This window comes from Pomacea canaliculata, linkage group LG9, assembly GCF_003073045.1.
Source record: "Pomacea canaliculata isolate SZHN2017 linkage group LG9, ASM307304v1, whole genome shotgun sequence".
NCBI classification, from domain to species: domain Eukaryota; kingdom Metazoa; phylum Mollusca; class Gastropoda; order Architaenioglossa; family Ampullariidae; genus Pomacea; species Pomacea canaliculata.
In genome coordinates this window covers 4,698,685-4,723,065 of record NC_037598.1, presented here as the reverse complement: position 1 = coordinate 4,723,065, position 24,381 = coordinate 4,698,685, and the positions used below count along the sequence as shown (strand labels likewise).

Sequence of the window (24,381 nt, the reverse complement as noted above, 5' to 3'; positions counted from 1 at the left end):
TTCTCAAGAAAAGGGTACAATAACGATATTGAAAAGCAGTTTGAAATATAAAGTATATTTCTTATTTTCAGAACGTATGTGCAGATGTCATTCTGCTGTTTATGTGTCACAAGTTGATACTAACACAATTTGTGATTTACAGCTCAAAATAAATCTTTAATAATACATTTTGCTGTCAGTGTAAAAAAATGATACCGATGCTTCTTGGTGGTTATTAGTGCTAAACAAAGGGAAGAATGCGATGTTATTTTCTTTTCTGTTGTAGTATGACTTGTTCAGTGAAATAAAATTGACAGTTATGTTACATATCCTGCTGTCTGGTGTAAAATAAAGGGACACTTAGCCGTGTTTGGGATTAATTAACATATGTCCTTAAGCTCACACTGGGACATTTAAACCTGACTAAAGCTGATCTCTAATGCTAAAGATGATCAGTGTATATATTTTGAAACCGGGCATTTAGCACTATTGACACTCTGGAAGTTCACTTAGGACTGCTCATCCCTAAGCGTTTCTGGGATTCGTTCACTCACTCATGTTTGAACATGAGCAGACTATTGCACTCAGGAACAGCTTTAACGAAACCTATCCCATCATGTTTCCAGAAAAGTAGAAGGAATAAGTTTAATGCTGCTTTATGTCATATACTTAATATACCTTGCAGTTAAAGGATCTGGAAAATTGTTTAAATATTAAGAATAATAAATAAGTAAAAAAATAAAACAAGAAATCCTACTCACACTGGTGTGGATAAACGATAAGCAATATCTGATAAATATGTTGTCTTGGGATTAACCAAAGTAAAATGAATTCTTTTATTATTATTATTATCAATTTCTGGATAGCTACCCAAAGCAGATCTGAATTACAGATTTTTTCTACAACAAACATTTTCATAAACCTCATTAAAAAGCAACAAAATGTCAGCAGTGCTCCCGAGTCCTCGACATGTGTGACTGTCAAATACAATGTTATCTGTCTCTTATCTTCTTGCTAACACAGTCACGTTCACACGACATCCGTGAACACGCAAACAAGTAGACAAGGGAGACAATTCCCGGTGGCCAGATCCATATCTAGTAGTTGTGTCCCTTTGACCGTCAACATGGAGTGTCACGCCGAGCCTCAACCGAGGCGATAGCGTCATCCATGTGTAAGCTGGCCAGGCCACTGTTGTTCACCCGAGATTGTGCCGCTGCAGCGACCGCCAGTGGAACGGGTTGATGAATCAGCCGTCAGGGCTGATGTTCTATGTCTACCTCCACGCACAGGTAGGGCTGAAATTTTATTTTTCTTTTCGTGTGGCGACTTGGACATGCGTTGTACATGAACATCAAGAGTGTGTGGCCGTGTCGTGTGCTTGATCAAGGCGAGACTGCCACTGTGTCGCGCCAAGCTTTCAGATCGAAGTATGCAGTGTGCTCGAGAAAAGGGAAAGGCGAGGGTCTCAGTGAGGCCGTTTGGTGACAGTAGGGTGCCAAGGTGTCGCGGGATTTTGTGTAAACGTCTTGAGGATTTTTTTTAAAAATTCCACCTAGTCACGGTTTGAACAGCTGTCTAGGGGTGCATTGCTGACTCATCTGGGTATAGTCGGGTAGATGTTGTACCACAAACACAACAAATCATATTCAATGTACTTTATTCGACGCTGTTCGACCTTAAAAAAAATCCCCTGCTGTATTTTTTTGATACTGGGGACAAGCTATTTGACAAGATATCTTGCAGTCTCTGGTAGCTGTAAATTGTTATTTGCCTTGTTTTTATTCGCCCTCGAAAGATTACTCGGATTTTCGTGAAAGATTGAACATTTGTAAACACACACTTCCGCTAAGGAAATACTTGTTATTGATTTGGCGCCAACCCTAACACTAAGGGCCATGCGATGATTTAGTGTTGAACACCAGAGAATGTTTTCTGAAGAGCTGCCTTTGTTTGTGAGGATTTGTCCCTGCTCTTATTTCTGTCGCCAAGGTTAGTTAATCCTTCTGCTCGATTAACAACGGGGTGGTGAGTACTAGTGGGGGAGTGACAGTGTCAAAACTGGGTCTATGTCATCAGGGTGGCTAACGGAGCATTCCAGCATTGAATAATCTGTTTGTATTATTATCTGAACGTGTTAACATTTTTTTTTTTTTTTGGTAAGAAGTTTGCTACGCAACAGTTTGTGTAGAACACCTCCCCATCGAATACAGCAGGTGGATGTCAATGAAACTTATTACGATGCCATTAAATTACAACGAAGAAAATCTCGAAACCACGAATTTCTGCGTTTAATTTGTAATGAATATAAAACAGTTATCCCCGTGACCTTTCGGTCGTAAGGAAGAGTGACACCACCACACCTATTCGGATGCCAGCTAGTGTGAGGGCGGTGCACATCACCTTTATGTTTCCCAACCCTCTCCGGAGTCAGGTACCCATACTGCAAGTGGGAGAAGTGTGTTGGTTCTCACGGGTATCAAATCAACTGCGACCGCAGGTTTAAACACCATCACTCTAAGTTCCACTCCCCTGAACTTATCGGGTAAAGGAGCACCTGGCAGTGTAGTTCTCGCTTGTCACCTCTGTAGTGAGAGGCCCAGTGTTCAGATCTCGTCACGGGTCACTCTCTCTGCGGGGCCGGGCTTCGGGATTACCTCCGGGTACTCCGGTTTTATCCTCCCTTCCCCCATAGTGCGAAATCAAACCACCCAACCAAGCTTGTCGGGTAATAGCATTTCCCGCGGTTAGCGTAACCGCAAGACTGAGTATGATTTCAAGCTGGGATATGTTAAAATAGCAAAAGGTGGTGGACTTTTTTTTTTCAAAACGCTTTCTTTGTTACCTTCTGATATGCAGCATATCAGTGTGTGCAGCCACGCGCCGTTTGCATCGTGTTGAGTTTTTGCTCAGAGCTTGGCGCTTGGTTTTGATTTTGACAGTTTCTTTGCACAGGGCTCCTACATTTCCCAGGACTGTTCACAATGGAAAGAAAATTAGAAACTCCCCATCGGCAGGGATGTTAACACCATCATCGTAATTATCCTCCCCACTTGACGCGTCGTTGACTGTTGTCCGCAAGATGGCGCCGACCCGCTCTTTTGTCTGTTGATCCCTACCCGGTGACCACCCTGTCCACACACACAATTTCTCACTCTTCTTCCGTCCCCACCCTACACATTCAAGCACGTGCATTTTTTCGGGTGCCTTTCGGTGCCCACCTTCTCGCTCTGTTTCTATGGAGAGAGATATGCAATAGGGGTATGATCGTACCCTGATAGTGTCGTAGGCAACACCTATGCCTGCATTGTAACTAGATGAAGACTAGAAGGCTGGCGAGGCACTGAGAAAATAACACAAATATTAGTGTAAATAAATGTCGGTGGGGGTAAGAACGAGAGACGTTGGGTGTAGGGGATAGAAAGATTGTCTGCTGATGTGTTGGTTGGAATCCCAGGAATCTTTTATAAGTTATGCACCCCACTAGTGTCTGCATATGTCAGACTACAGAAATCCTCGCTGTTCTTTCTTGACCTCAAGCGCAAGTAAACCTCCAACAACTTTCAGCACAAGACACAACACCCCCACTACCACACTGTCACAAGTTTGAGCCACCTTCCAGACTCCAAGCCGAACAAACATGAGGCCTTGAAGGCCTTTACCTGCCAGAGATGTCCTTTGGCTGGCCGAACACCTGAGCGTGGATACCTGTCAAAATACCTGCCTAGCCCTCAGGTTGAGAGAACAGCGTGCATGTGGGTGGCACCAGACATAAGGTTGTGTAGCTGTCGGATCTCAGGCCACCTGGTTTGACGGCTGTCTCAGGTAAACAGCTGCAGACGACCGGCCACACATCGTGCACCTCCTTTGCTTCAGCAGGTGAATGGGTCATTGGACACGAAAGCTGTGTAGCGGTATTGTCAAAATTAAATCACAGAAATATTCCCTGAATGTGAGAGACGATGATAGACATGTAGATAACGGTGGAAAGCATCGACTATCTAACCATATAATATCATGAGTAAGACACGATTTATCTCTTGTCTTTTTATGTTCTCGAGTAAGTCTCGGACAAACTATCAGACTGTCCAAGTAAGTCTGGGGCTAACTATCTAAGCTTTTAACTAACCCTTTAACAATGAAGTCTGGGACTAATACTCTCGGGGTAAATCTCAAATTTTGAGGTTTCTTATACCGCGAGTCCGTGCATCCAGGCCCAGGAATCCAGGTACATTTCAGGGTGTCGAACTCTAACGAGAAACACTTTGAAGAGGCGCTGTTGTGGCAGGAGCTGTAGGTGTCGCAGTGCATTCTTATTATTTTATTTAATTATGTCTTAGGTAAACTGAAGCAGACATTCCCTCCCGCTCATACTCCTCCCTCCACCTCCACTCACATGGTTTTTTTTTACATGGCGTAGGCACACGCGCCAGTGTACTCGCTGGATTAATTTTAATTGGCTTTTGGGGAGATTACTCTAGGCTGGTTAACCTTCCTTTCCAGGGGAAATAATTGGCTCGACGTGAAGGCATATGCGTTCATTCTTTGCGAAAAAGGAAGTCTAGAGTAATAATTAAGGGTTCAGGGTCACAGATTAATCATGCTTAGTTGGTGAACTTGGTCGATCAAAATAAAGGATTGATTTTTATTTCCGCATCAAAAGAGTGTGTCTTTGTTGGGAAGCCTTCTCTCCCCTTGCGTCTACATTTCATAAAATATCACGTATCCTCCAGGTGGACAGTTGGGATGGGGAAGAGTATTTCAGTCACTTCCACATCCGAGGTGCTCGCTCTAAACTCCTTCTCACCACCCTTCTGGTTACAGAGTTTTTCCCAATAGCGAGTTGTTTCCTCCTTTCCTCGACACGTTCAACCACTTACAATTCAGTTCGGATCCTAGTTCGTGGGGTATTTCTCTATAATCCGTTTCAGTGTAGAACAGGTAGCCATGAACTATACTTTGTAATGGAGGTTTGCTTTAAATTTGGTCCAAAAATATCCTATCCCCTTTCCTAACATTTTATTCATTGCGACTTTAGTAAAAATTGTTGAGGAAGTTGCGTAAGAGAAGCCGATGAGATGGCCACGTCGACCGACGTTAAAAAGAAAATGGTGGTGGCAGATGGTGGGACCAGTTCTTGGCCACTGACACCCTTTATTAGATTAGAGGGAGTTTTTACTCAATTTGATCGTTTTCGCTGCACATCTACCCCACCTTCAGACCTCATCTACTTCGCCACATCCCATCTAAGATGCATGAGCAGCTTCCTAATTGAGATACGCAGTAGACAGCGAATCAGCAAAACTTATTTCTTTCTCGACACCCGTGCCATTTGTCAGCGCGTCAAAAAAAAAAAAAAAAATTCAGGACGTAGACGGGTGAGCGACAAGCGGAAGTAACGGTTCACGTCAGTTTTACGGGAAGTTTGCCGGCAACGGAGATCGGAAGTAGTTAGCAACCAGGATTTGGTTGCACACCCGACACCTGCGACGTATGCCCTACATCTCCACAGTTTTCTGTGCAAAGGGGAGCTGAACATCTTGCAATTTATAACCGACGGTTGAAAGCTGTTGTGCGGCGTTTGGCAATCAGTCACATGACATGTGACCCGCATTCAAACGAGATGTAATCCCCAGAGTTGTACTTTCAAGTTTGTTTTGTTGGTTTTGGGTTTTTATTTATTTTTGCACAGGAGGCTAGCAGAGGGAACTGTTTCTCTCTCCATCCTCTCACGGATCCCCATCAAAACAATGGCTAATTTTGCAGATTAGAGAACAAAATGCGGGTGGCTTTACTGGAATATCAAATCGCACTTACTTTCACAAGATGTTTTGATTAAAAAAAAAATAGGAAGCTAAACCAAGTTTTAAATGCATGTTTAAATAAGCATTTTTTTTTATAAAGCAGTTAAAAAAGCAAAAGATTTGTGGCGCCCCTGCCGTTTGGGTGGGCAGTCCGGTGGCACAACGGTTCGCGTTACCACCAATGCAGTGAGGATTGACTGTCGTGGGTTCAGATCTCGTCTCGGGCACGCTGTTCTTTCTCTGCATGTGGCTTCTCTTCACAGGCTAGCAGCCTCGTCGTGATATAGACTAAAACATTTCGATGTGTTTGTATGTCTGTGTCTTTGTGATAAGAAGCTATGTCTGATGGTCACAAAATACTCTTCCACCCTAATGACAATATACCATTCATACACCTAGATATTGCTTACTGCATGCATTGTTAATATTACAGTATAATATATCACAGTAGCTTCCTCATGGGAGGAATATTGTGTGACAACGACATTAAAACGATCAAGTATCAAGTCTCTCTCTCTCTCGCTCTCTATCTGTCGTTCCACTTGGAGTTATGGGCCATTTCTTACAAATTACTGTTACGCACGAGAAGTGACCTTTCATGGTGTGGGTTCTAAGTGGCAGTCAATTGGAGGATGTGTCAGAACACTTGATAAGATAAACCATGACAGTCAGCTGCACCGGCAGCCTTACAAGTCCAACAATATGGAAGGACAACCGTCGTGTGACTGACCTGTGACCTTTATACGGGTTTGTTTCGAACCATGTTGTATACAGTGACACAACCTTGGCAGCATTCACACAGTTCGTGGCAGTTTGAGACCATAGGCAACAAGTGAGAAATAGCTACAATAAATAGCTATATTGCGACATATGGCGATAAGTAAACTCTTAGACAACTGTTATAATTAATGCGAGGACATAAAATATCTCGTTTATCTTTTACACCTTTGATTTTTATTTTCCCCCAAAGTGTGTGAATATTTTCCAGCGAAGATCAGTTTGGGATGGAAGTGATGCAGAAAAAAAAAAGAGCGGTAAACGACATTTAATTTCGTGGTGAGGCAGGAACAGAAATAACAGAAATAGAATGCATGCTTAATGCAGACAGGTTTACCAACGCATGTAAATTAGACGTTTAACGGTCATGGTGGGTCAGCAGGGCGCCCAAAGGCAACACGAGTTTTCGTGTTCACAACAAGCGTTTTGGAGGGTAAATGAGCTACTTAACACCACTTGGCGAGGGCGGCTTTTGCTGTGAACACTCGACAGGCACCCCTAGGCCAAGGAGAGACGTGCCTCGACTACTGATGAGATCCTGGCTCCGTGCTTCGCCGACAGCCTCGCGCTTCCAGGGCTTCACCTGACTGTTCTGCACCCGCTGATTCTTGAGAATTGACGGTGTTGAGGTTATATCCATTTTTTTTCCAGTTATTGTGAGACTTAGCACCTCACCCCTAGAGGGCTGGGAAAGGGAAGGCGGTGAGGGAGAGGAGGTGGGCATTGCTCTCATAATCGTTGCCCCCAAGATAAGTGTTGTCTCTAACACCTCACTCCCCTAAAGGTTAGGTGAAAAAGGTTAAGAGACTTGTTTAGTATAAAAATGTTCTGTATGATGTTAGAATGTTACAGTTTATACACCAGAATATATTGTAAATGTATTTAATCTTGTAACTAGCACTTGTTCTTTGTTTTTGTAGCTTTTGTAAAGCTAAGCACACTTCCCGTGTTACAAATCGCAACTAGAATGTGTAAAGTTGGTAATTTATGAGAGATGAGAATTTGAGAGTATAGCACTAGTATATCAGGAGAGCTCACTAAAGGGCGAGAATTTGATGGGGTCCAGAACACGGGTCGAATAGCAAAGAAGGCAAGTTCCAAAGTGAATTTTCCTATAAGGGGTAATGTAAATTAAATCCATTCCATACCCCAGAGAATCCACATTTTATAATGTATTATATAAATTAATGTGGTTGTATTTTTACAGATCGGCCTTTTCGGAAATGCAATCGTCTGGTAACTTTTTCATTTATCAAAACCAATCTGTCTACCTCTTCTCGTGTCTGGGATTTGTGTTTTGTTGCATCTTTCACTCTTTTGGCAAAATCAGCTGCTTTGGTGGCTTCTTGATGGTGGAGGTGTTTATTCTCAGTCTACTCTACTGTGATGCGGGAGGTATTTATTCTCAGTCTACACTACTCTGATGATGGAGGTATACATTCTCAGTCTACTCTACTCTGATGGTGGAGGTGTTTATTCTCAGTCTACACTACTCTGATGCAGGAGGTATATATATTCTCAGTCTACTCTACTCTGATGCAGGAGGAAATGAGTGTTCACACCGAGCCAGCAACTAAAGTCATATCACAGCAACACAGCCGGCGATGATACAGATACAATACTCTGATAACACATCAGAAACACTCCTCTACCTCTAGCAAGGTTTTAATTTCATTGTCTGCTGGATGTTATCACTAACTTGCTGAGGACCTACACTGGCTTATTTACTCAGAAAACAGCTTCACACAATCTGACAAAGAAACATTGAGAATACTGTTGTTTTGTTTGCAGTTTTCCAGTCAAAACTTAATCCTACATTTTGTTTACTTTAAGCTTCCTCTAAAAGAATCAAAAACAAATTCTGTAATACTTACCAGAATTGTTTTTCTGCATAAAAATGCGAAGTTTTTTTTTTTTTAAACATTTGAGCAAAATGTCCATTTCCACATTGATATTAATTGCTTGTTTGTTGCTGTCTGTGGAGATAAACACTTCGTTCATGTAAACATTAGTAATTATAAGAGGAATAGATAAGTGTTTATGATGTTTTCGGTTGCTGTATTTTTCTTTCAGAAGCGATTACACGCAGCAACAATTTTCTTTCGTCTCTCTTGTTCCTGCTCCATAATCGAAGGAAATGTTTCTTCAAACATGTTTTAGGTTTGACATTGCAAGTAAATGTTTCTTGGTTTCTGCGGATTTTGTTTTGTTTTAACTGTGTGGGTTAATTATAGCCACTATGAAGCAAATATTACCCTGGCGAGAAAAAAAAAAACCCAACAACAAACAACCCCACTCTTTGCGGGTGGTTCGACGAATAGTTGAGAGTAACCGTCTGAAGGCTCGTGTCTAAGACTGGCATGTAACTCATTAACTCCTTGTGTCCGCTACATCCAGTTTGTCGCAAGTGTTTCGACTCTCCCGAGACGATTTCCGAGAGAAAAGCACGTGTGCACATACCCCGTTCTCTCCTCGCCCCACACTCTTTGTATTTCGCCGCGCAGGTACGCGCCGGGCGCGTGCACCGACACACAGGTGAAGTTTATAGGATCCAGACGAGGGGCAGACAACAAGCTTGACTAAGACGGATCAAAGACACACGTCGGGTGGAAAAGATAATGAGGGTGTTAGCGGGAGGAGCAGGCCAGTGACGTCACCGGGAGGGACTGCAGGTGAGTGTGCGTTGTCAGGAAGGGAAGGTGTTGTGCGAGGTACCTGCCTCTGACACCTGGCGCCGACTGGGTTGTTTGGCAGGGTGCCCGACTTTTAACATGATTGAGTTCTTTTTCCTCCATGTATCACATCAGGTTCTTATTTACTTACTCCACCACACTGTCCTTGTGTCTGAATAACAAATTCGTAACCGTTTCATTGCTCACCTGTCTGCGTGAGTTTGAATAGTTTTTGTTTTCGACGGGAGGGGGTTTGTTTTGGTCTCATTACCTAGTTCCACATGCCTTCTTTGTTTATTTATACACGTATTGCCTATTTGCTTGTAGTTGTAGCTAGCTTTCATCTGGAAATCTCTTTATTCTCAACATAGACTGGTTGTGGGGGGAACCTGACATCCTACCCCTTGCAGATGACGATCGACTGCTTAGTCTACTCCGTGAATATAGTTTTGTGCATCTTATAATTCTTTGTATACACAGGTAGGCAGCCGTGCATAAATTCCGTCAGTGCATCCGTGGTGTAAACAAAAATGTGTTTGAGGATGTTCAGGTCCTGCCCTGCCCACCACGTTGCGCGCGCTGAACTGCGGTTTAAAAGAAGATCAAAGACAGAATTTCAACGGCCTTAAAATATTTATTACTTCTGTCTTTCCGGCCGGATGCAAGGCTTTATCTTTTTATTTTGTTTACTCTGTTTTCCGTTTTATTTCCCACGGCCGTTACGTCTTCTGGTGGCGGGGAGGCAACCACAGGGGCAGTCGTAAGGGGAGCTAACTACGTTGCTGGCGGGTGACGTGCTTGTACGAGTGAGACTGTGGTTACGTGGTTTATCCGCTGCTGACGTCGCGTGCGCGTCTGCTTACGCACGAGGAGAAGAAAAGGTGTGTGTGTGGTGGTGGTGGGAGTGGATGTAGGGGGTTAACCTAACATTCACGTGCAGGCGTGAGACGGACGTGTCTCATTTTTCTTGTTTTTTTCTCCCAGAGATGACGCCGATTCTGGCATGCACGTGCGTGTTCAAATGTCTATCGTTCATACGTCACTGAAATCGAGTATGACCCTTCCTTTCCTCCTGGTTGTGTGAGATAATAGAGTGCACACGCACACACTCGCGCATGCTCTCTCTCTCTCACACACACACGCAGGAGCACGTGCACTTTCTCAGGCACACACGCTCTCTTGTACATTCTCTCATTCTCTCTCTCTCAGAAGCACGCACACTATATCACATACAAAGTTCTCTCTCATATTCTCTTTTCTCTCTCTCACACACACACGAATGTTTGCTTAGGTACGTGCAAATGCACGCTCACAGTGCCGTCTGTCATTTAGACATCTGAACAACCTCAGCCTCATGACATCCACTACCTCCTTCAGCTCCCTCCTTCCCTAAAAATAATCTCGTCTGCCGGCATGTTGCTCCTGTCTCTGTGAACCATGTACATCCATTGTCTGTGGGGTCTGTACCATTTGCACGTGCTTTCTTCATCCGGTATTTGACGAAGTGTGTTGTCTTTTCGCAGAAGTCGGGTGGCTTTTCTACCTCTCAACAACCTCACCTCGTAGTCGGTAATCCCCCGACAGTCACTAAAGACCTACATCAAGACACTCAGCTCGCGGCGAAATAAGTAAGAAATAATTTACAACTCGCGTAACGATGGAGTTTCTCATCGTAAAGCAGCTGTTACCATACCCTGGTTCATTCACGGGTGATTGAGCACCTGCTAACACGACATCGACACTTGGAGCAAAGCTCGTCTTGCAGTCATCCGGGTACAGGGTGCACACCTTGAACAGTCTGCTCTGGTTACTTACAGCCTGTCACATCAGTCATAGCTCCAGTCACCCTGTAACACTGCAGCTGTTACCTGTGTGTCATGCAGCTGTCTGCTACCTGCGTGTCCTGCAGCTGTATATGCTACCTGCGTGTCCTGCAGCTGTATATGCTACCTGCGTGTCCTGCAGCTGTATATGTGTGTATCCTGCAGCTGTATATGCTACCTGCGTATCCTGCAGCTGTATATGCTACCTGCGTGTCCTGCAGCTGTATATGTGTGTGTATCCCGCAGCTGTGCAGTTTTTCTTCAGTCATCGTCATCTTTGCCTGCATCATCTCTCCTGAAGATACCGTGTTTATCTTTTCGGAGAGAGCTTGCAATGCTTTAGAAAAATAATATCTTCTGTTATGACCGTGAATGTTCAAGTCTAGTTCAGATCATTGCTTCTCTGGTTCTTTCGATCTCCGTCTAGTGATCAAGCCTGGTGATCATACCCTGGGGTATCTTGAGCGCTTTACACTTTGTACCTGTAGGGAATATCGGTCTCTGCGTTTTGATAAAACTACCTCATCTGCCAGCTACAAATTAAAGTGTACCTTTATAGTTAGAACCCAAGCTTATCTGATAATGGGTGTAGACATTATGTAAGAATCATAAAAAATTGTTTCGTAATGAAATTTGCAACAGGGCTTGGCAGTCTCAGAATATTTTATCTGACCTGAATCTCCCCAGAGTCACCCTGATTTAAAGCTGGTAGCGGGTTTGGGCAGAACCAGGACTGCGTCTGGTCGCCCTCCATCTTTCCATTCACCTGTCAGGTTAGGGACGACTGCCTCATTACTGGCCTGAACTCGACAGCCAGACCCCTTGTGTCGAGGCCGGAACGAGGGGGCTCCGTGCGATAAAATGATGCCAGGGCGTGACAGCTGCTCCCCAGCCCCATCCTCGCGCCAGACCTGTGCTGTGAGCTGAGTAGAGCTCAGACTCTCGCCATCAGACAAACTGTCAGAGCATGTGGGCGGTAGCAAGGCATCCTCCTGGCTTCCGAAGGTCATCAGACGAGACATGATAACCGCCGAGCCCCTTCATCAGTGCTGATGGTGGTAGTGGTCGTGGTGGTCGTCACTGACGATTAGGTAAAAATAAAGGGCAAAGGATCCCATAGTCTAGTAGTCTATGGACAAGGAACTGAGTGGTTTACCTTGCCTAAAGAACTGATGTGAAAGGAGTAGAACAATCATCTCTTTACCTCCACTGTTTTTCTCTGTTTCAGACTGGATAAGTTCGGCCGTCACTCATTCTCGTTCTCTGGTCCCAGTATTTGTCTGTATTCTGCCTCTGTCTCTTCGTACAGTGAGCTGGTTACACTCTTTCTCTACCTTACTCCTATTTCTTTAAGTTTCTGGCATTATTAACAGAGAAGGGTTAATGAAGGAAACCTCCAGACATTTATATTTATATAATTTATATGACTAAATTAACAATGACTATTTTAAAGTTTGGGCCTCGTCATCTATATGAAGGAAAGTTATCACCATGTGTTCTCTAAATGCTGAGTTAGAGGTTTTGAAGGTCTACCCAGAGGACATGAATTCTGTATTGTAACCGCTACCGGGGTGTGGTAGATTTATGCAGCCCGGGTGGGCAAACGTGTATAAACATGCTCCATGAATACGAGCCATGAAGGAAAATACGCTTTGCTGACATGTGTAAGCAAGCACGTGACTACCCCACCACCAGAATGCATTCTTCAGGATGGTCTTCCTCTCCCACCCGGTCCCTAGCCATGGTGCACGGACTCGGGAAAGGGAAGAGTGGGGACCAGAGGTAAGAGGTTTGGCTAAGCTTCTCCTCTCTTCTTGCGGCTCTTGCCTCGCATGGTGCAGTGAGATGGAGGGATGGATGCAGCCACCATGATCTTGGTCACGTGGCAGTCAAATAGCTTTTATTTATTTTTTTTTCTTGACTATTGTGATGCTTGCATGAGGCTTCTTATCTGATTTACTTGAATGACTCCTTCCATATTTTTGTTGACTTTCTTCTCGCTCCAAAAAAGTAAATACACATTTCCGGTTGCTTGGTTTAAACCGGCAACGGGTACTGTACCAGGGTGGTTGTACCAAGTGTCGTTATCAAGAAGCGAACAACGACAACCTTATGCACCAGCCACAACAACGACCCTTGAAAGTAAATATTTACTTCATGGACAGACGTAAGATCGACACAACAACCTCAGGGAGAGCCTCGAGGCAGTGACTCTGAGAAGGAGTCACGTGGTATTGCTCCTGTCGTAAGCTGCTGCAGGTGTAACGACCAGGCTGTGTCGATGCACCTGTCGGCGAGCACGTGGGATGCAGGGGGAGAAGGTGATGGAGGGACGGACTGAGTGCTGGAAGTGCTTACTTCCGGTCCCTACCTCTCTCGTAACACTTAGCCTATCATCGTGCGCTGCGGGGGGATGTAAACTTCAAAGGAAAAAAACATATGTTTGACGAGGGCTAGGAGGGTTAGGGGTGGGGGGTGGGCGGAAGCGAAGGGGAAAAGGAAAAAAAAAATAATTGAAGAGTAAATAGAAAAGAAACTGCGGAAAGGTCAGATCTCTTTTGTCTAACGATTGACTCACATGTCCAGCACAGCATCTGATAGTGATTTACATTTCTAATGAATATAATTCATGATTGAGGAAATCCATGTGTTTGTCGTTTGTGTCATGTCACAGACTTATTTGCTGCTGTTGTCAGTCCCCTCCCTTTCAGCCCTTCCACCCGCCAATCCCCACTTCCGCAACGACAAGTCGTGTAAAAATTGAATAATGGAGAGTTTGCAGACGTTACTGTGACGTTTCCCTGGGAACAAGGAGGAGGTGACGTTTGCGCATGCTTCGTTTGTGTAATAGCTTAACCGTACATGACACCTTCATAGCTATCCCATGATTCAATTTGAACACCGATCGCTCTCCCTGTCACTGTTCATTCATCACGCAGGTGTAATCCCTTAAAGGCCAACACGAGTGCAACATTTTTTCTTTATGATCGGCTATTTTTAGAAATACTTCCCTTTCATCACTTCCTGTTTTCTTGACGAATTCAGGTGTAATTAGCCTTTTACGATTTCCCATCTCTCTCTCTCCCACACACACTCGCTCTCTCTAAGCGGCTCTAGAATTCATCGACGAGGCGTTTGAAATCCGCTTTTTCTGGAATTTTATTCGCCATTGGAAGGGGAATGGAGGACAAAAGCAGACAGCGACAACTTTTTTGGTGGGAGGCAGGCTACAATGGCAACGTGCGCAGCTTGTGCACAGGTCGGCGTTGAGCGGATGCAGCCAGGCGTGGGGTGATTATCGTGCCCCGCATGCGCCTCCAGCTCTGACGTCTGCCGAGGATTAACGAGGAGATTGGAAATGTCTGAGCTAATGAACGTCAACCAGCGGTTTTCAGACTGAGAAATATCCTCAGCGTAGGTGTGTGTGTGTGTGCACGCGAGCGTGCATGCTAATGCACACATGTGAAAAGGAAAGAAGATGAGATTCAGATGGAGGGGAGATGGAGAGACTGAAGGAGGAGGAGGAGGAGGAGAAGCAAGAAAAAAGCGAAGGCGGGTGTTTAAGGAACCACTCTTAGTTGCTTCCTGCAGTCTCTGCATGCCTTGACTTTGATTGTTCGCTGTCAGCGAAAATGTCGGACCATGCAAATATAATTTCCGTTCTATTGTTTGGAGCCGCACGCTGCATGCTGCACGTCTGACGCAAGGCATGTGGCAGAACCTTCGCGCCTGCTGAACTCTGACTCCAACCTTCTTGGGAGTAACCAACAGGTACGCAAAACATTCACTGTCGATAAATGAATTGGAAGACAATCTCTTATTTTTTTATTTGTCGCCACATTTTGTTTTAACTTGGTTTGATTTCCCTCGTCATCTTCTTTTGCTTTGTCGGTTGCTTCCGATTTCTTTTTTCATCATTGCCGTGGCATTTAAAAAAAAATCCTACCCTTGTCCCTGTTATCAAATCTCTGATCAGTCTGTGCGGAGGGCCTTCTGCAGTTCTTTCCCAAAACATTTATTCTTTTTTTCGGGACGAGGGGTATTGTTCGCTAAATATTTGGTTGAAAGCCGAGGGAATTGTAAACACGAGCAAGTCGTGCAGGGGCTGTGATATCGGCGATAACATCTCAATGGCCTGCACAAGAATAGGAGCCAGTCTGGTGTTTGGCAGACACCGGAAGGAGTGAAGCTGCAGTAACACCGTGGACGTCACGTGATCAAGTTTCCAGTTTAAATTGTTTAGTCTATGTGCTCGTCCGTCCAGCCGGCCGGCCGGCCTTCCTGCTTCTGTCTATCCCTGATTGTCGAATTTGTGATTATAGACGGTCATGCACAAACATCACCACATAATAATGCGAGCCTGAGGCACAGCGAGTAAAAGTTCTGACCAGTCCATCGTGTGTCCAGGGTTCGAATCTCGTATCGGCTTGCTGCTCTTTTTTTTTTTTTTTTTTTTGCGTCTACTTACAGGGCTGTGATCTAACCGATCACCGTCACCATGAAACACCGATTCTTCTTTCTTGCCACTGATATTTTCAACAATTTTCAAGTGACTCACATAAGTTTACATTATTTCTTATTGTTCAGTGATATCTTTCTTAACAGTATCTTTAAAACACGTATTTCCATTCGCATACATAAATATAGTTTCGCTAGCAGGAGGACTAAGGGTGACACTGTCACAGTCACAAGGTGGATGTTTTTTTCACCTGTCGGAACACAGTGATAAGTCAAATATTCCTGGTCAGGTATTCGCCATCTGGTCTAAAGCTCAAGATTTTTTTTTAAATCGCCTGAATTCAGAAAACATCAGATTTTAAACTTCTCGGCAGATTTGTAGAAAGACTCCACTGTCTTGTAAAAGTGCGCGAGCAGCCATGCATTAGGAGGCGTAAACACCCTCAAAAACACTCGTGCAGACACACGCACGCACACAGATGCACGCATGCATAAGCACACACACACACAGAGCTGATTTTGAACTAGATGGCGCTGCAGCAGCCACAACCCGACCCATTGTTTAAAACCAGACTCCAATACGGTTTCCCAACGTTCGTAAATGCACAACGATCGCAGCCCTTGCTGCACACTCCCCTTCACTCTTCTTGGAGGGGCAGGCTTCGCGGAGTCATTATTTTTAATGATTAATCGGTGGTATGAGCTTGGAATCGAACTACCTACACTTCCGACAAGTGTTGCGAGCGCCTGGGCCCCTGCAGCACGTGTCTGGGGGAGAGACACGCGGGGGGAGGGTCTAGGGAGCGACAGGTGCCTGCGGCACTACTGCTTTCCTCCGACCTGTGTCGGCGTTCAGAAGGTGAGGTTGCATCGTCCTCAGGAAACGGCTGGGAGCTGCCAGCATACTGGGTTCGAAAATTCAATTTGATTTTGTTTTTCTTACCTGCTTCACGGATGTCGTAATTTCTTGATGGTGAAAGAGATGTTGAATTATGTTAGCATTATTTGATTTATGTGAGTGCGGTTGTTCGCTTGTCCTTTGGCGTCAGTGTGTGCCTTGTCCTGTGCATGGATAAAACGGAGAAGAATGGCGATTATAGAGGCTAAAAAACACTTAGAAATGTTGAAGTCAGCAAGGAACACTCCGAACCTGAATATCACCTGAATGGTTTTTCATTTCTCGTTATTTTTTAATTCACCTTTAGTACAAGACAACAAGAAGACGAAGGGTGAGCCACGTTCACTCGCTCAGCAGTTTGGAAACAGAAAACTCACATTCTTTTTTCCCCGTCCTGCAGATGAATTTATTTGCATGCATTTCTACAAATTACTAAAAAAATAATAGGCTCTGCAAACCGCTTGACAACATGGTGATAAAGCATTAGATGAGAGATAGTTTCGAGTTGCTGAATTTCGTGTATGTGAACAGTCATTTTTTCATTCATTTCTCATTTCCGTTCTCCTCATCTTACTGCTCACCGGCTCCTGCCTTCCTGGCAACTGTTTAAAAAAAATTATCGTTTCTATTATCCATTAGAAATTGTGTATAAATAACGAATACAGGTAACTCCACTGCTGACAGGATTTCCAAACAAAATGTGAGACTTGATATTGTTTTCACCGAAGTAGCTCGTGGGATGAAGTTCTGTTGACTTTTACCAAGAAATTTCTTTACTGAAAGGTGACTGTGGAAGTAATCAAGGATTAATTAATTTGTTGCAGTGATAACAGCGATGAAAAAGCGGCGACACCACAAGGGTCACGATGCTGTTCACGACACTAGGAGGAAAGGGTCCTTCAGCACAGCCACCAGCGCCTTGCCCAGCATTTCCCTCACCACAGCCGGCGTGGTTGTCGTAATCGCTGCTGCGGGACTGGCTTTGGTTTCCAAGGAAACCGGCTTATGGCGGTCAGCTTTTGGCCTGGGATCCGAGTCTGCGGACCGGAAGGACCGCGCCGCGCACGAGGCCACCCTGACAAACGGCGGGTGGAGGCTACCCGACGCGCGGACGACGCAGCGACTGGACACGTCGCGCTGCAGCATCGACCGGGTGGCGGTGGGCGACCTGAGCGCGGAGCGGTTCCAACGTGAATACCGCCACAAGAAGCCGGTCATGGTCCACTTCCCCAACGGCGCCCGCGACTGGACGGAGCCAGCGAAGTGGAGTCTCCCCGCCCTCACCCGCGACTACGGCCAGTGGCAGCTCAACACCGGCGGCTCCGTGGAGATCGTCCGCCGCGGCGGCAACGGCGAGATCGTGACGTCACTGGACACCTTCGTTGGCAGCCTCATGCGGAAGGCGCGCGAGGATACAGGCGAGGCAAAGTAAGGCCGTAATTACGTGATTGCGCCGTACTTTACGCTACGTGATCGTGACGTAATTACGTGATTGCGCCGTACTTTACGTTACGTGATCGTGACGTAATTACGTGATTGTTACGTTATTAACCATTTTTGTAGTGTAGTTATGTACTCGTGCTTTGTCCATGTTCATCAGTAAACACTGCTGTGCGTGCAGGTACTACATATTTGACCGAGAGTTCTACAAAGCGTCGGATCTGCCTCACACGCTGACCTTGCCAGCCTACTTTACACCTCGGGTGAGCAAATTATACATTTGCGTTGATGTTGCTAGGTTCATAGATAAAATACAAGTTTCCAAGCGAGTATAGATGAAAAGAAATTATATATTATTGGGGGGAAATGGACATTGAATACAGTGTACAACATGACATTGAGCCTGGAAAGCAGCAGTTGAGGATCATCTGATAAGAGCGATGAAACTAACAGAAAACCTAATTGCCATCCGTTGGCATCTTGTTGCAAGAGTTATTTTTGGACAATTTTTTTTCCCTGTAAAACTTCGCACCTTTTCTTCATTTATCCTTATTTTCTCGCCATGAATAGAAAAATGAGAGAAAATAGAGTTCTAACGGCTTGTTGTTTTCTGGTTTTTTTTTATGACAGTTTATATGATGGTTCTTCATGCATTGTAAACGGTCAGGGTTGCCTGTAACCTGTTTTAGTTGGGTGGGGTGGGGACGGGTGTAGATGAGGTGATAGAGTCCTGTCTTTTCTTTGTGGGGCAGTTATTTGAGAGGGCGGTGCATTTCCTCCCTCTCTCAATGTTTTACCTGCAAACAGCTTTTACATTTATCGTGTTGTGGGTTGAGGAGCGACGGGCATCGGGACAAGTGACTAGTTGCTCCTAAAATTCAGTCTGACAACAAAATGCAGCTGCCAGTAGACAATGTTTTCCGGTTTTGTTTTGGTTTTTTTTCCCCCTAAGAAAGTAAGAAAGCTCTTACTGCACCTTGAAAGGTGACAGGCCAGAGATTTTATTGGCCAGATTAAGAGTAATACCCTAGCAACACAGACAAAATACGGGTCCCAAGTCCTTTACAAGGTGACCCATGTATTTTTGGTATTCTTTGCTGCTAAGGTATGACTCAGTCTGGCCAATGCAACCTTTGCCTTAATACTAGTCCTTTTTCACACCTTTGTAGATTTGTTTTAGAAACTTTGCACTGATTTTTGTTTTTGGAGGAATGATATTTTTTTTAGATATTCTAAGGATATATAAGGATGTATATTCTAAGGATATATATTCTAAGGATAAGGCATAATTGAAACTGTTTGCCTTTGGAATGACTAGCAGAAATTATTAGAGAACTTGGTGTAGCCCAGCAGCAGCATGCTAGACAACTGTTGACCTTCAGTTAATGATGAGGTGTTCATGTTCGCACTTCCTTCAGGATGATCTTGATGACAGTTTCTTCTTTCTGGGAGCTTCTGGTTCTGGTGTGGTATTTCACAAACACGCCGACACATGGAATGGAGTTGTCTTCGGACGCAAGCGATGGTTTCTGTATCCCACAAACAACACTCCACCTGGCGGTAGGCATTTGATTAATTCTTACTTGTCACAAAAAAGATTTTTAGAAATGTAGTTTATTTAATCCTCTTATGTGTCAATCTTCCCCACATGCATTTGAGAGCAATATTTTGTCAGTTACTTGGTTATTGAGGTGTTTATTTGAATCAGAATGTGTTTTTGAGTATTGGTGTGCTTGTAAAAATGTCCCTGGCAGAAGGAGTATTTGAAGAAACATCTAAGAATCTTAAGCTTTATCATCTCGCACTCTGAACCTCTGCCTGAGGATTCCAATGAGCACATTTTAGTTTAATTTTCATCTTGTTGATAAATAATTGCTCAGCAATGGATTATGAATAAAGAAAAGTATCAACGAAAGAAGAAGATTTAAGACTACGAATATACACGTGCTTATTTTTCTTAAATTATGAAACGTTTCTCTTCTTTTCTACTACTTTTCTCTACTTTTGTGAGGTTCAACCCATCTGTGCGTGTGTGTGTATCAAAAGCAATAAGAGTGTGACAGTTGTCGGATTAATCAGGATCTTAAATGGAATGGTAAGTGGATTATCAAGTTGAGCTTAAATGATAGATACTGACTTCATGAAATATTTCCGTTTATAATTTCGGGTTACAGAGAAATCATAAATCATTTATAAAACAGTTTCGGCACTGTTAACGAAGGCCACCTTTTTCAATTATTTTTTCGAAAGTTTTTAAGACACATCCCCCAGTTCGTGACATAGCATTTACCCATTTGACAAGAAAAGTGTCCAGATTGTCCATGGGTCGAGGAAGGGTGGGTGCTTGAACTTTCATCGCTGTACTCAGGACCGAAATTTTACCACGTGATCTCCAGATCCACAACGGCAAGACAAGGGTACCGATGTCATTGGACAACATCAAAGACAGCCGCCTTCATGAACCGGTCCAGACCTGTTTTAGATGTTTAGAGCATGCGCATTTTTAAGTTAACAGTTCTTTTGAAATTTGAAATTTTGGCCAGAAACAATTCAGTTTGTCGGTATGTTATTTAAGCTCAACTTATCAGGTTTAAATTAGTAATATCTTGTTCTCTAAATTAATTACTGCAGAAGTGACAGGAACAGAAGCAAAAATATTCCTCATTAGCTTTGTTCTCACAGGTGTATTTCATGGCTTTACAATTATGAACTGGTATGAGCGAATCTACCCTAATCTTACACTGGATAAAATGCCGATGGAATGTGTACAACAAGGAGGGGACATCCTGTACCTGGTGAGGAGGCATTTAATCTCTTTATTTAATAATAATACTAAATGTGTGATACTCATGCTCACGAAGGAGCAAACTCTCAGTTCTTAAGACAAGTAGAAGATATGGACAGAATACAAAGGACAGAAAAAGAGAAGCAACTTTGCAGACAAATAATAAAAGATTGGATGACATGTTTGAATGTAAATTGCATTGCACATTGGATTTTATGAGCTGACTGGATGGACACGAGTGTTCTCAGAGAGATCGAGAGAGAAAAAGTCGAAAGTGAAAGTGAGAAAATGTCGCCACCTGTAGGAAAAAGCTGGTGATGAATAAATATAAGCATCTTTTTTGCAAGTACGGTTCTTCTTTTCAGCCAGAAGGCTTCTACCACGCCACATTGAATATTGGAGATACAATAGCTGTGGCTTTGCAAAAAAAGGAGGCGATGCTACTCACAGAAAAATTATTTTACAGGCGTGCGTATATGCTTTATTATAATTGAAAGAACTGTAAAATCTGCAGTTATGCACTTGTGTTACTGAGACAGCTTCTAGAACAGCATGCTTGTCTTGTTCAAAATATGACTACCAGTCGGCTTCCTTTGTGTACGATTGATCCGGCTGATGTGCTGTTGAGGAAATGGCACAGAAATCAGATGTTGATTTTGTTTCAACTTGTTTAATTGTAAAATGTTACACAGTTTGCTTTTCTCTGCAAAACATACTTGCATTAGTGTGTGTGAATGTATACATATCCCTGCCTAATATGCTGCATGTGCAGTAGTGAGAGCTGAGGACTTGCTGACTAATGAGGCACTTGGTTATGTGCAGTAACTGAGCTCAATGCAAGGCTGTCAGAATCAACTTCAGCATCTACTGAGATTCACAAGAAAATACTTGATACTCTCCTACAGCTACGAGGTCTTTTACCAGGTGTGTGTGTGAAACAATAGTTAGAGGTTAAAAGAATCTTTGATGTTGTTAACCTGCAAATAGATAAGGTAAAATACAAAATTATATTTATAATATATGTGTTTATGTGTATATGCATGTGTGTATATATATGTATATTCTGTTTCATTTCTCCTTTATTAAGAAAAAAAAATTGCATTAATTCTGAGAGCAGTCCTAATAGGATGGAAGCCTCTTCCAGCAAGTGAAGTGACATAGAGGGACAGTAGCAGATGCTCATATGTTATAGAATGTTGTTGTAGTGCATGAGGCATCACACCGTTGTGTGTTGCAGACAGCAGTGAAGTGGCCATGAAACTTGGAGAAAAATACGGTGACCTTGGTCAGCACCAGAAAGCTGTGGAGTTTTTGCAAAAGGCCATTGACCTCGACCCTTACTTTGTCCTTGCACACACAGCTTTAGCAAAGAATCTTGCATCAGTAGGTCATTTCTCATGTCTTGTATGATATTCTTTCTTTGACAAGCAGAGCAAGAAAAGAAGAGAGTTTATAAGTAGGTGTTATGGTGTTAGATTGGGGAGGAAAGGAAATGTTTGCTGTTGCAAAAATATGCAGACTGATAGGTGTATGTGTGTACATAAGTTCAAAAGAAGTTTTAAATGTACGTAATTTATTCAAATCATTATACATTGTGATTGCTTTCCAGTTAAGAAGGTACCAAGAAGCTGAGGATTTGTTTCTACGAGCAAGGGCCTTAAGTCCAGAGCTGTGGGATGTGTACAAGGAATATGGAATGTTTCTTTTGCTCCAGGGCAGGTATGCAGATGCTGTTCCTGTCCTCCGACAGGTGAGATGACATGATTGTCAGAAATGTACCGTCAATAGATGTAGTTTCGTTTCTTCTCCTCTTATTTTTTTCTTCTTTTTTTCTTGTTTTATTATGAATATTTCAGACACCATCTGAACAAGACAGGTAGTCTCTGTGAAGGGCTAACCAATAACTACTTTGATTCATTCCTGCATCCTAGATGCATGGTTACAAATTCCATTCAATGAAGGATGATTTTATTTAAAAGAATTAGTATTCTATTTTAAATTTGCATCTATTATTTCTGTTTGCATTATTTATATCTATAACAAAAAGGTGTGTAAAGCAAACTGTCTCAGATTTTGTTTTTGAGTAAACTAAGAAACTTATTTACTGTTTCAGGGGACTGAACTGCAGCCTGACTCATTGCCCTTCTGGTCATACTTGAAAGTTGCTCAAGAGAAGTCTGGAGATAAAGAAGGTGCTATGGAGAGTCAAAAAATGATTGATGAGCTCAAGCGAAGAATGGGATGATGCTTTGGACAACCTACATGTCCTTATTGATGCTTCATGGATGTTTGTGTAATCAGACCACGTCAGCGTTGAAGACATGGCTGACTTTATCTTGTGGAAAATTAAGCAGGCCAGTCTTCCAAAAAACAAAGGCAATGCTTTCATATCTTTTTGAGATTTTCATTCAGAGACCTTAGATGTGAAGATATGTATTTTGATAGATGAGTTTTTGTGATAACGAGATGCTCACTTTATGATTCCAGTGTACATATAAACATTGAAGGAACACATCTCTAGCAGCATAGAAAGTCAAAATTACTTGTGTTCCCTGGTGAAGACCATAGGTCCCATATATTTTCTATGGGACCTGTGTGTTTTTGGCATTCTGTTCTGCTAAGGGCAAGGCTAAAGTTTTGTCCTACATTTATCCTATGACAAGGATAACATCATACTCCCTAATACTTGCTCTATACTAGATTCTGTTGTTCCCGATGTAGTGTCTGAAGAAAATAATGCATATCCAGATTTTGCACTGCATGCGAGTTTAAAAGATTATTTTAGGGATGCAAGCCATCATTACAAGTGAAAACACAGCATCACTGGAAATTTTTCTTGCATCTACTTGGGAAAGATTTATGTCTCAATATTTGTGGCTATGAGCATTTTCTATTTGGACAAGGGACCATTTGCAAAGTAACTATTATTGTTAAGTCACTGCTTGTGTGTGTTTGAACTGCACCCATGCCAAAGCTACCCCTGCCTCTAAACTACATGTTCAGACTGTTGTTGTTCTCTGTTGATGACCACTTGAGTGCTTCCAGTGTTAATTGCCTTTGTAATCTCCTTCAAAAGAATTTTAAGACTAGAGCGAACCATCTCCACCTCTGATCTATACTTCTAGGACTGAACTCCACAACAGACATGGAAGATTTATGTACATACAAACTAATAGTAAGAATATTTAAACAAATTAGCAGTAAGAATATTTATCCAAATTAACATACTTAGCAGTGTTTGCCATCTTCAAAGCAAATTTATTAGGAGCAGTGAACTGGTCACCACCTAATAGTATTAACATAATAATAGAAAGAATATTTTGTGAACAATGTAAATAGTAGTGTGAAACTGCCATAAGGTTTTTATCACAGACATGTAAAGGTGGACTGCTGTCTGTCTGCCAAGACCAACGCTTAGCCTCTTGCGAAGTTCTCTGCTGCTGGTCTCAGCGAGCCGTAACAAAGAATGTGAATAAACCGGAAGCTTTGTCGTCTAATGCCTCGTTTTAGTAGTTAACTGAAAAAAATCGTCTTCCAGCAGTCCAGTAATACAAGTTCATGGTTTTTATTATAAAACTGAAAATCAAGTTAAGAAATGTGTTACTTTTGTTGTTTTTGTTTTCAGAGTTTAATATTAGATCATGTTGCTCAAGATGACAGTAAATGATACTCAAGACATGTCTTTCACAGGAGTCACATTCCTTAATGCTGAAATAGGTGTAACCTGAGGTTAGATTTTATCGAT

The 24,381-nt window shown here is 43.0% G+C and overlaps 1 protein-coding gene across 2 annotated transcripts; it reads left to right on the top strand.

The window, feature by feature from the left end:
* The first annotated feature begins 1,096 nt into the window (after positions 1–1,096).
* Positions 1,097–24,141, top strand: LOC112572786 (uncharacterized TPR repeat-containing protein At2g32450-like). 2 transcript variants are annotated; one of them, XM_025252674.1, is made up of 10 exons: positions 1,097–1,271; positions 17,236–17,839; positions 18,033–18,114; positions 19,270–19,411; positions 20,534–20,646; positions 21,002–21,104; positions 21,459–21,560; positions 21,874–22,019; positions 22,246–22,355; positions 22,750–24,141. In XM_025252674.1, the coding sequence occupies exons 2-10, from the start codon at positions 17,247–17,249 to the stop codon at positions 22,793–22,795; spliced, it is 1,437 nt and encodes a 478-aa protein (XP_025108459.1). In that variant the 5' UTR covers positions 1,097–1,271; positions 17,236–17,246; the 3' UTR covers positions 22,796–24,141. The 2 variants fall into 2 exon arrangements, with proteins under 2 accessions (XP_025108459.1, XP_025108458.1); XM_025252673.1 differs by having other exon boundaries at positions 1,099–1,271; positions 22,246–22,386.
* The last annotated feature ends 240 nt before the right edge of the window (positions 24,142–24,381 follow it).